General features: G+C 41.9%; 2 protein-coding genes across 5 annotated transcripts in view; both read right to left on the reverse strand.

Annotated features, from left to right (window-relative positions):
- LOC108893554 (neuronal acetylcholine receptor subunit alpha-7) overlaps positions 1-3,379 on the reverse strand; it is a 31,676-nt gene extending 28,297 nt beyond the window's left edge. Inside the window, exons 1-3 of the mRNA XM_018691678.2 lie at positions 3,279-3,379; positions 2,446-2,528; positions 1,032-1,139 (exon numbers count right to left, since the gene is read on the reverse strand). Of these exons, the coding sequence (XP_018547194.1) occupies positions 1,032-1,086 (55 nt within the window). The 5' untranslated portion in view covers positions 1,087-1,139; positions 2,446-2,528; positions 3,279-3,379. The remainder of the gene's footprint in view (positions 1-1,031; positions 1,140-2,445; positions 2,529-3,278) is intronic.
- A 19-nt stretch (positions 3,380-3,398) lies between these two features.
- LOC108893534 (protein NLRC3) lies at positions 3,399-12,158 on the reverse strand. Of its 4 annotated transcripts, XM_051073141.1 has the most exons (9): positions 12,142-12,158; positions 10,767-10,914; positions 9,946-10,095; positions 8,343-8,578; positions 6,464-8,261; positions 5,830-6,003; positions 5,490-5,663; positions 4,852-5,025; positions 3,399-4,558 (listed from the first exon to the last, which is right to left on the reverse strand). In XM_051073141.1, exons 2-9 carry the CDS (start codon positions 10,895-10,897, stop codon positions 4,549-4,551), a joined length of 2,847 nt encoding a protein of 948 aa, XP_050929098.1. In that variant the 5' UTR covers positions 10,898-10,914; positions 12,142-12,158; the 3' UTR covers positions 3,399-4,548. The 4 variants fall into 4 exon arrangements, with proteins under 4 accessions (XP_050929098.1, XP_050929097.1, XP_018547163.1 ...); XM_051073140.1 differs by lacking the exon at positions 12,142-12,158 and having other exon boundaries at positions 6,464-8,258; positions 10,767-11,010; XM_018691647.2 differs by lacking the exon at positions 12,142-12,158 and having other exon boundaries at positions 10,767-11,010.
- Positions 12,159-12,206: the final 48 nt, after the last annotated feature.

Raw genomic sequence — 12,206 nt, forward strand, 5'->3', positions numbered from 1 at the left:
TGACTTCAGTTCGTCATCTGAGGATGAAGAAGCAGCGCTGCCCTGTTAAGTAAACAGCAGTTGATGCTAACAGCTGGCTACGTACAGCTAAGAACAACTTCCACAGTCCAAATTTGCCTTTAGCTTTCAATGTTCTGTCGTCTTTTCATCCTTTGTGTCTTTCTGTTGAACAGGTGACTGTATGCTTGGCTATTTAAAAATGAATCGTGTTTTGTTTCTTGCGCATCTTTATCCATCTTAGAGGAAATCTGAAACAAAACAAATTGAGTTTTCATGCAAAAGTTGACGTCTCCTAACAAAAATGTGACGAAGTGGAATGGGATCAGGAATAAATGACCGGTGAAGGAGGCTGGAGCCTTTCTCACATTAACACATGAAACAAACAGAAATGTCAGAGTTCCATCATGAGTTCCACACATTTTCTGAGCTTCGACTGGAGCTTTTTAAAGACCTCATCTCATTATATCTTCTTCCTGAGTTCAGTCTGTGTTGATGTGTTGCAGAGAGATGCTGATCCAACTGCAGAGCGATCATAATTCAGGGATACAGACTGTCGTGTTGTGTTCATGTTATTTTGTCCATTTTGTGTGATAGACAAGAGACATTCAGAAACCTCTCATCTTTATAAAGCAGCTCTTTAAAGCAGCACAGGTTTAAGTGCAGCTTTAGACTTTTTTATTTAATAACCTTTCCTTTTAAATTATTTCAACCTAGTTCCATCAAAATGTGACTGTGACATTTGCATCTTGTGACTTTTGGTCACAGTTTGCGTTGGAAATAATCTCTCCTGAATAATTTTTGACCTTTTAATGGTTGTCTTAAACCTTTGCATCTATTAATTTGCTGTATTTCCCATTTCTGCACAAAGATTTTTTAACCTGCTGCATGAAAACGGACTGATTATCATTATTCTTATCCATTTCTGCTGCTCATTGAGTTAACAAGAGAAAGAAAACTAACTAAACCACTGGACTGATTGACTGACAGGCAAAGAGGAGGTGTGTGTGTGTTATTGTGTGTGTTAAACCTACCGTGGATGAGGCAGCAGAGCGTCAGGACGTGCAGGGTGAAGATCCGAGCGTCCATCCTCAGCAGCCGCGAGTCACAGCAGAGAGAAGAGAAACTGAGTGGAATTCCTCCTGAACCGGCGGAAAACACCAGAGAGAGAGAAAGAGAGGGAGAGAGAGGGAGGAGGATAAATGGAGGATTTGCTCTGAGGGGGAGAAAGGGAGAAGAAAATGCTCCTCCCCCCAAAAAACATCTGAAAGGAGAAGGTTCGGCAGCTGCAGACTGAGGAGAGAGAGGGTGAGTGTGCTGCTGTAAAAGGTGGATGAACTGCTGATTTATTTGATGTTTCCTCTGAAGTCCAACACTGACACAAGCATTTCTGCACTGAAGCTGCTGGAAGCCAATATTCTAATTTGTCTCATTATTCTTCTTATACCAAACTCAGAGAGCTCACAGTGTTCCTCTGCCACAGCTGCACAGTGCTCCACATTTTATTTTAATAGCAGACAGACTCCTTTTATTCCTGTGAGGTGGAAAAAGCAAACTTCTCGTTGTTCTTATTTTTCTGAGATGTGGATGACAGCAGGACGTGTTATCACCTTTTCACACTTCAACGAACCAAACTCTCTCAGGGACAAACAGCCTCAGGTCAAGGGGAAAATAAAAAAAAAACCTCTGCAGTGAGTCCAAGTGTGAAAACACCTCCAGACCCCATTCACACTTTACTGCTGCCTGCACCGCCGAAACCGAAGACATCAACACCTGCTGGGGCTCAAAGAGACACCCTGCTACCACAAGATCGACACAAAACACACATATCGTCTCCAACAAGCTCAAACACATTATTAAAATATGAATCTAAGTGACTGGGAACGATGTTACAGCAACAGTTTTACAAATTTCTGTTTGATATTTAAATAGGAAAATATTCTAAAGCCTGTTTCTGACATGTTCTAACATCTTTTAAACATGTTTCCTCAGAGCAGAGCAGTCTGCAGAGAGTCAGGACGGGTCGTGGCTCAAGTCCTTTAGAAATTCTCCCTATTACAGTCTCCCTGTAACAGTCATTCTTCTACATACATTAGAGGAGGTAAAATCAGACATTTAGAGCACGTCTTGGCACTTTTTAATGGACGTCTATAGAGCCAATAATCCTTTAGAGACACCATCTAGTGGCAGTTTGTGGAACTGCAGAGACACTTTGGTTTCTTAATCCCTGAAACAGTGAAACACCTCTCCGTCTTCTTTACCTTGGAAAAGTTTGGTAAGTTGTTCCTGCAGAGCTGAATGTTTCATCTTTTGCCAGAATATTTCACTTCCTGTGTGAGTCTCCAGTGACTGACAGCGAACAGACGTACAGCTCTGACACAGAAACACTCGACTCTGGAGGAAGAAAAATGAGGATAAAACAAACAAACCAAAAAAAAAAAAACTTACATCATGTGATGAGTTCTCTTTTCAGTTCTGTGGAGAGTTGTTCTTCATACTGAAGAAGGATTAACGGCAGCAAATGGCTTCCTCTGAGGAGGGAAAACAAATCCTGATATTTTTAGCTGCATTGACTAAATGAAAGAGATAAAACCTGCACTGCTGCTAAAGACTGAAACACTGACCAGCCACAACAATAAAACCACTGTCAGGAAATGGAAACCTACATAATATTAGGCAAAGAACTGATCGAGGTAGAGGTATTCAAACAGCTCCCTTGTTCTGTGAGGTAAAATTCCTGTTTGTATCAGTGGAGTCTGGTATATACTGATGTTTATGGTTAAACAAAAAGGATCTCACTCTCTAATAAAAAAGCTCTGTCTGTAGGAATCCTGTCCATAATGTTGCCAGACACCTACAACAATCTGAGCCTGTTCTCTCCATGACCACTAGGTGTCATCAAACACCAGGAGCCAGCGAAGAGACTCACTTGGTTTTATACTGACACTGACTCTGAACCACAACCTGTAAAGTCTGAAGCAGTGTTACATAATAATGTAATGACACATTACTTACTTTACTCTAACCTTGCAAATTGCATTTACGGGTATGTATTCTGTAAACTGTAGAGAAATACATTTTAAAAATAACCCTCCAAATACTGTGTGTATACACCATAGTCAGATATGTACAGTAAAGACAGCAGTGTATGTACACACCATTGGGCAGATACAGTGGGGTGTAGACATGTATTGGTATGTAAGAGCGTAAACAGTGCAGGTAGTGTGGCATTTCATAAAGTCACTCAACAAAAAACCAGTGTTCATGATGGAAATACAGACCTGCAGACGATAACAGCAGTTTCCTGACTGCCCAGCTGACGAGAAAAAAAGCTGATAAAAACTCAGGGGTCAGATTTTACCTCTGAGGCTGCATACAAAAGATAAGGATAAAGACAGATATGTAGATAGACACAGACTTTATTGACTTGAGAGTGAAATAGTAATGTTACTGCAATCTGTGGATAACAAGAGAATTACAATTAAAACCACAACTGCAGAGCTGCAGATCTGCAGAACTGTATATTATAAAATACACTATATACTGTATGTACTAAAGTAGAATTAAATAAAAATACAATACACACACACACACACACACACACACACACACACATATATCAGAAACAGTATTACTCAGAAATACAGTGTGCAGTTTAAGAAAGGTTGGAGTGCAATAAGAACAGAAGACTGTATAATAAATGCTGTGAAATATGAATTTACATATGTTAATTATTCTGCTATAAAACATCAGAACTAAACACCAAAGATAAAGCAGTAAGGAATAGTAAGTACAGATAGGTGACAAATTAAAGGAAAGACCAGTGTCTTAGTGAGGTCTTGGGACACCAGGTCTCACCAGGAGAGATTGAACATCATTCTTCCAAAAGATATTCCCTTATTCAGAGTTTTGATTGGTGGTGGTGGAGAGCACTGTCAAACAGTCCAAAATCTTCCATATGTGTTCAGCTGGGTTGAGATCTGGACTGTGAAGGTTATACCATATGATTCACATCATTTTCAAACTCATTAAACCATTCAGTGACCACTTGTGCCCTAAGAAAAGTATGGAGGCACTGTCATACTGTTTTCTATTAAATTATCACCCATCTGTAAAGTATAGGTAATAAGTGATTAATTAAATCAATATCAACATCTAATCTTATATCAACATTCACACGCCCCTAAACACACTGAAAGAGTTCTTAGTCTTTATAATTATTCCTCACTAATGCTAATTTAATGGAAGTTATAGAAACAATGTGTTCCTCATGTACAATAATACATTCAAAGGCTGAAGACAACATGAGGGTTCAACAAATCTTCCAAAGTTAAAGTAAAAAAATCTTTGAAACTGAAACGCTGGTTTTCTAACTCTGCTGAAGCCTCAGATTCACTTCAGATGGACGTTATGAACAGGCACAGTCTATATCTGCTCTACATGAAAAGTGCAGTGAAATGACTTCTGTCATGATTCATCATCTCCTCTCTACTCGACCTCCCAGTAACAAGCTGCTGCTTCAGCCTCTCTGGATCTTCAGGATACAGCTCATCACTTCCACCTGTTGAGGGAAGAAGACAGAGAACAGGTGGAGGCTGTCACTAAACATATCTGCATGAAACAAATTACAGATAAACAGATCAGATTCCACAGTTTGATGAATGAGGACCACTGTCTCTACTCTTATAATCCAGCTTTATTTCCTGTGGAAAATGGACACAACAACAACGGTCGTCTTCACATCAACTCCGTCATCATTCTCCTCTCACTGAGAAGGTTGGAAGATCACAGGAATCTGGATCTTTGCTCTGAAACTAACCAAGCAGCATTGGCTGACTCCAACCCTCTACTGACCTCAGAGTCTCCAGTCGACAGTCTGGACTCTCCACAAGATCACACAGCTCCTTCAGGTCTGAATCCTGCAGGTTGTTTCCCCACAGGTCCAGCTTTCTCAGATAGGAGGGGTTGGACTTCAGAGCTGAGGCCAGAGAAGCACAGCTGGTCTCTGACAAACTGCAGGAGCTCAGTCTGAATAAAGAATGAAACATGTATCTTTAGAAGACAACGTTCCTGCTCCATTGTTTCTGTTCAGAGCTGAAGAAGGTTTAGAATGTAGAAGGTTAGAAAATGGAAACTCCAACACCTGAACCAACAGGATGCAGGTTTAAAACAGTGAAATACAAAAAGTGAAAAAGAGCTCTCATCAACATTAATGACAACATGCTCTCACCTCTCGAATCTGCCACCTCCACCAGTGGCTCCATCTATTCAAACTCATGTTGTGCAGCCAAACACATCTAAACTAGCATTGCACTTGTTTCCGCTAACCAATCAAGTTGCAGGAAACATGGCCACAACCTCCCCTCCTGTTCCTGAGTTAAGGCAATGAGGGAATTTCTTCTTAGCTCAAGTGTCGACCAGTGTAATATCAGCAGTTTAGTTTCAACACAACCCTCACATCATATTAACATCACTAAAAAATTGTGTCTTACCTCAGAGTCTCCAGTCTACAGTCTGGACTCTTCAGAAAACCACACAGATCCTTCATTCCTGAATCCTGCAGGTGGTTGTTAGACAGCTTCAGTTCTTTCAAATAGGAGGGGTTGAAGTCAAGAACCGAGGCCAGATAAGCACAGCAGATCTTTGACAACCAGCAGTTCTTCAATCTGAATAAGAATAAAACATGTAACTTAAGATGTAATGACTAAAACCGATATTACCATTAAGATACTCTGTGTAAATCAGTATTACACCAGCCTTATGTCTGCAGTTCAGTGCCACCACAATTCACATCATATTAATCTCAGCACGAACTAAAAAATGGTGTTTGACCTCAAAGTCTCCAGTCTACAGTCTGGACTCTTCAGAAAACCACACAGATCCTTCATTCCTGAATCCTGCAGGTTATTTTCACTCAGGTCCAGTTCTCTCAGATTGGAGGGGCTGGACTTCAGAGCTGAAGCCACAACTTCACAGTGAGTCTCTGAGAGTCCACAATGAGTAAATCTGTGTTTAGAGAAAATATAAAATCTATTACAATAAAATCTGATAATTTGTAATTAAAATACATCCAATGCAAATGATAAAAAGTTTGATGATCATAATTAAATTAATATCTGCTTTTTTGCATTTTTGGTTCAGTTCATCTCATCCTATAATGTTTGAAATGAAACAATAACTTTCAAACTTTTTATGGGAGTGGGAAGAAGTTGTGTTACATTTATGCTTCCATAATTTGATTCCCAGAGTGAGAGTGCAGCAATCTTGTTCAGAAAAAAAACATTGTTTTTAAATTGACTCCTGAACTTTTCTCATGAATCCAACTCGGTAAATAAATACTCTCTTTGCTGCATCATTTTCACACCATGTAATTAGAAAAACATCAAACTTTGATATGTATGAGACAGAATTTTTCATATTTTACAACCGTCAGATTGATAATGATAATGAACACATCTGGACTTACCGAGCCTTCCTGCAGTTCCTCACAGCTGGGATCAGTCTCTGTCGTCCCACCACTGATGTGTTGTACTTCTCCAGGTACAACTCATCCAGAACCTCCTCTGACATCTGCAGCATGTAGGCCAGAGCTGAGCAGTGGATCACAGAGAGGTTTCTCTCTGATCTGTTCTCTGACTTCAGGAACTCTTGGATCTCCTGATGGACTGAGTGGTCGTTCATCTCCATCAGACAGTGGAAGATGTTGATGCTTCTGTCAGGGGAGATATCATCTCTGTTCATCTTCTTCAGGTTGTTGATGACTTCTTGGATGACATCTGGACTGTCCTCTATCTGACCCAGTAGACCTCCTAAGAGTATCTGGTTGGACTCCAGAGAGAGGCCATAAAGGAAACGAACAAAAAGGTCCAGGTGCCCATTTTTACTTTCAAGGGATTTCTCCATGGCTCTTGCAAGAAAATCAATTAGGGAAAGTTTTTCGCTACGATTTCTACCTCTGCCTTTTCCTAAGAAGTCCTCCAGTACCTGTGTGTTCCTGTTGGTGAAACAGTGGAACATGTAGACTGCAGCCAGAAACTCCTGAACGCTCAGATGAACAAAGCAGTAGACTGTTTTCTGGAAGATCACACTCTCTCTTTTGAAGATCTCTGTACAAACTCCTGAGTACACCAAGGCCTCTGTCACATCAAGACCACACTGCTCCAGGTCTTCTTGGTAGAACATGTTTCCTTTCTCCAGATGTTCAAACGCCAGCCTCCCCAGCTTCAGAAGAACTTCCCTGTCAGCCTCCGTCAGCTCCTGTGGACTCGTCTCATGTCCCTCATCGTACTTGTTCTTCTTCCTCTTTGTCTGAACCAGCAGGAAGTGTGAGTACAGGTCAGTCAGGGTCTTGGGCAGCTCTCCTCTCTGCTCTGTAGTCAACATGTGCTTCAGAACTGTAGCAGTGATCCAGCAGAAGACTGGGACTCCACACATGATGTGGAGGGTCCTGGAGGTCTTGATGTGTGAGATGGTTCTGTTGGACAGCTCTTCATCACTGGATCTCCTCCTGAAGTACTCCTCCTTCTGTGGGTCAGTGAAGCCTCGTACTTCTGTTACCCTGTCAACACATGAAGGAGGGATCTGATTGGCCGCTGCAGGTCTGGAAGTTATCCAGACCAGAGCCGAGGGAAGCAGATTCCCCTGGATGAGGTTTGTCAGCAGCTCGTTGACTGATGACTTCTGTGTGACGTCAGACACAACCTTCCTGTTGTTGAAATCCAGTGAAAGTCTGCTTTCATCCAGGCCGTCAAAGATGAACAGAACTTTACAGACAGCCAGCTTCTCTGCTGTGACCTTCTGTAATGTTGGATGGAAAACATGGAGCAGCGTGAGAAGACTGTACTGCTCATCTCTGATCAGGTTCAGCTCCCTGAACGAAAGCAGAACCAGCAGACTGACATCTTGGTTTTCCAAGCCCTCTGCCCAGTCCAGAGTGAACTTCTGCACTGAGAAGGTTTTTCCAATGCCAGCGACACCATTTGTCAGAACAAGTCTAATGTGTTGGTCAGGTAAGTCTTTAAAGATGTCCTGGTACCTGATTGGAGTGTCATGGAGGGTCTTCTTCTTGGAAGCTGTCTCCAGCTGCCTCACCTCATGTTGGGTATTAACCTCTTCACTCTGTCCCTCTGTGATGTAGAGCTCAGTGTAGATCCTGTTGAGGAGGGTTCTACTTCCTGTTCCATCAGTTCCTTCAGTCACACGTTCACATCTCCTCCTCAGACTGATCTTATGTTCATCTAAAACCTCCTGCAGACCACTATCTGCTGAAAGACAAGGAGCAATTTCAGGATAAAGAAAGAGAATCTGCTAATTATCTTCATCAGCAGACAGATGTTCAGTCTTACTTTGTACAGTGCTGGTCTGACTGGCTGTCTGCAGTCCAGGTGTTGTTCTGGGTGTTTTTCCACACCGGGGACAGGAGTGGTCTCCTGATGGACCAGGCTGGTCCCAGTGTGGGGTGATGCACTGTCTGCAGATCCACTGTCCACAGCTGGTAGAGACTGGATCCTTCAGGACGTCTTCACACAAAGCACAGCGGGACGGTTGCTCCTCCACAGAATCACCACTCGCCTTCCTCTTTCTGTGAATGTCACAATGTCACAGTCACAGGTTGCTGTTTGTGTTTTGATTGTGTTTATATTGAATCAAGTGACTATGAGCATGTCTAAATCCATCTATGGATTAACTGTGGAAGTCACGATCAGGTTCATGTTTGTATATCACCTTTCACAATGACTGAGGCTGGTACATGAAAGCATTCTGCTTCATAAATCTGGTGAAGAGTCTGTCTTTGTGTGTACGTCTGGTTGCTGATATCTTCCTGTTTCATTCAAATGTGTCTAATAAGTGAATCATCTTCTGATCCATTTACCGTAAAAATAGACTCTTTTGTGTCCAAGCCCAATGGTTCCTTACTTTGTGTCTGGATTGGATTACATTGCAGCAACTGAAAATAAACCTCTTATCAAAAGCAACAAATAATTTACGTATACTGAGGGATGGAAGCAATGCACTGGCATCTGTAAACAACAGCTTTGTCAATCAGTCATCACCTGATGACTACCTGCCTCATATCAGTTCAAACAAACTATGGTGTTTCAAAGGTAAGAAGAGACAATCAGATGTCTGTGACGCTGCCACTGCCACAAATTAAGATAAAACGTCATGAATTACTGTGCTGTACCCCTTATCCATACTGACTGTTTCCCTTGGGTTCAGGTTTATTACACACAAAGAGGCCAGTCTGTTCCCATGACTGTGATGACTTTACTAACAGACACACAGTTTGACAGAGTTACATTTGCATAACTATCTCGTCAGTCTTGTGTGTAATTAAAGGGTCATTCTGGTGTTATTCTACATTTTTATTACTGACATCAAACCTCACCACTTTGGGTGTCTCCCACTAGGCTTATAGGCAGAGTTTATCAGGCAGACCATATCATAGAGTGGCTCATCAAGGCTGCCTAAAACATTACTGCCCTCTGTGGCTGTCTATATATATCTGTTAAGGTTTATGGTTCAAGCAGACACATCAGGTTTGTGTCAAATCAAACATCCATAGTTGTCAGTTTTTCTTATTAAATCCAGCTGATTGTAGTGAAATGTTCCATTATATTATTCTTCACAGGAAGATGTTAAATGAGAATGTGTTTTTAGATGAAGTGATGTCAATGGGATACATGGGCAAAGTTTATCAGGCAGACCATGTGTATGTGTGTGGGGTGGGGTGGGGTGGGGAGCCTGGTTAGATCCCAGCTTATCAAGGTTCACCACACACTGCTGGCCTACCACACCATGTCCCTACTACTGACATCTTTTACCCACAGTCATGTTTATCAACGTCTGCAGTAAAAATATGTACAGGCAGTTCTGTAACAGGCAGTGACATCAAAACATTAACGCTGTTAGAACCAAAGGGTTGGAGGTTCACAGGTTTTCTCTTACGTTGTCTCTAAGGGTCCAGGTTCATTACTGAAGACCACAGGAAGTCTCTTGGACCAGTCACTCCTCAGAGACAGACGGCTGGATCCTGGAGACTCTGCTCTGTCTTCTTCTTCCTCCACAAAATCAACCATCTCCAGGACTTGAGTCAGTCTGAGAGAGAAACCAGAAACACTGACTGTGAGATTCAAAAACATCAGAACAAACAGTCAGTTTCAGTTCACACCTAAGCCAGTCTCTTTCTTTATTACTGTGACTGCAGCATTGACAGTTTGGGGCAGAGACATTTGCAGAAATATCTGTGATGGTAAAGGCAGTCTTGTAGGTAATTAAAGGGCCGGTGTTATTCAATATTTATCTTTTGATGGCAGACCCAATGAAAAGACCAAACCAAGAGTGTGTTAATCCGTCTCTCAACACTTTCCCTCCTCTGTCTGTGGCTCTCAGCTCCAATGGTTCCTACTGAATAAACATAAACACTCCATTTGCTTTTGTTATGTATTCAAACAACCACTTTTATCTGACTGCTGAAAAAGGTGTGTCTTCCTCTTTTATCATGGTTTTATGAGCCAGGTTTCATCTCTTAAAAAGGCTCAGTTTAGTCTGCAGATGATGTGTTGAAAACTTGGTTAGATCCCAGTTTTTTCAAGGTTGACTAAAACAGTGCTCCCTTCATCTGGAGCTGCTTTTCCTTTAATTACTGACATCTTTTAACCTAAAAAGTATGTAAAAGAAATAAGTTCAAATGTTCTTTGTTCAGATAATTTCACAAGAGACAAGCAACCACAGCAGTCAGGTTCACAGGTTTTGAGAAGTTCTCTTACTGTGTGTCTGAGGGTCCAGGTTCATTGCTGAAGACCACAGGAAGTCTCTTGGACCGGTCACTCCTCAGAGACAGACGGCTGGATCCTGGAGACTCTGTTCTGTCTTGTTTTTCTTCCACAAAATCAACCATCTTCAGGACCAGTGTGTCTGAGAGGGAAACCATTAACACTGTGAGAACAGGAGCATGAGTCAGTCACAGGAGTAGTAAAAAAAAAAAAAAAAAAAAAAAAAAAACTACGTAATTTCCCAGAGGAAGTCATCCCAAAGGGATCAATAAAGTCCGTCTAAGTCTAAGTCTAAGCCACACTCAGCCAGACTCCACCCTCACTATCCTGCTCCTGATCTGTCAAATTAACTTTCTGTTGCCCCCCGCCCCTAAACTGAAACCAAGCAAATAGCTGAGTTGTTGTACACTGAACACTGTCTGCTGCACCCACACTCCTTGAAAAAAGAAAAGTGCCTTTAACACTAGAGCTCCCCCAGCTTTGGCTGTTGATCTTATTAATGGCACTGAAAACTAATAAAATCTATTACAAGTCCTGGACCTGATATTATCTGTGGCCCAGGCTCTTAAAACCGGTGCTGAGCTGTTGTGCAGCATCTTTCATTTAATTTTCACTCTATCTCTTCAGCAACAGGAGGTTCTTAAGATATGGAAACCATGATCGTCCCAGTTGCTCAGACCAAAAGACACCACATTGCAAGAACTGCTCAGAAATGTCTCGAGGAACAGGGTCAGACTGGGATCAGGTCAACACTTTGGGCTCTTTGTCGTGTTCCTCCAGACATTTCTGAGCAGGCTTGGGGGCATAGTGGGTTTGTCCTGCTGGAGGAGGCCCCTGACGGTGGGGAGTGCTGATGCCACGTGGGTGTGTGCTTAGTCTCCAACAATGCTTAGCCGTCAAAGTTACATCCAGATGAATGAAGGAGCCGAGGTTTCCCAGCTAAACATTGGATAACTGTGTTATTCACTTTTAATGTTGAGGCTGATCTGTGTACGTGTTCATGTTATTTCACAGCAGATTAAAACCATCAGTGTCCTTGTCAAGGTCAAAGCGTCATGATGTAATTTACTGGGTAAAAAACTTTGAATAAACAAGTAAATCTGAGCTGAATCTCCAGAGTGAACTCTCTCCTCTGCTCCACTGAGCATGATATAAACTAATGATTAATTTACTAATTAGAGCTGAATAATGAGATCGTTTTCTTAATGACTGCCTCCATTAGAGACATTACTGATGATAAACAGGCGGCTCACAGAGAGGGAGGGGGGAGTATGTGGAGAGCATGTTGGTCTGATTCCTCTGTGAAACCTGTAAACATAATAATGCATGGTTGTCATTGAAAACATCATGTGTGCAGTTGTGTGTTTACCTGATGACAGTAATATTGTCACGTGCACAGCGTCCAGAGACAGATGGGTTTAATTCCAGGATGAT

This window comes from Lates calcarifer, linkage group LG10 (genome assembly GCF_001640805.2).
Source record: "Lates calcarifer isolate ASB-BC8 linkage group LG10, TLL_Latcal_v3, whole genome shotgun sequence".
Classification (NCBI taxonomy): domain Eukaryota; kingdom Metazoa; phylum Chordata; class Actinopteri; family Centropomidae; genus Lates; species Lates calcarifer.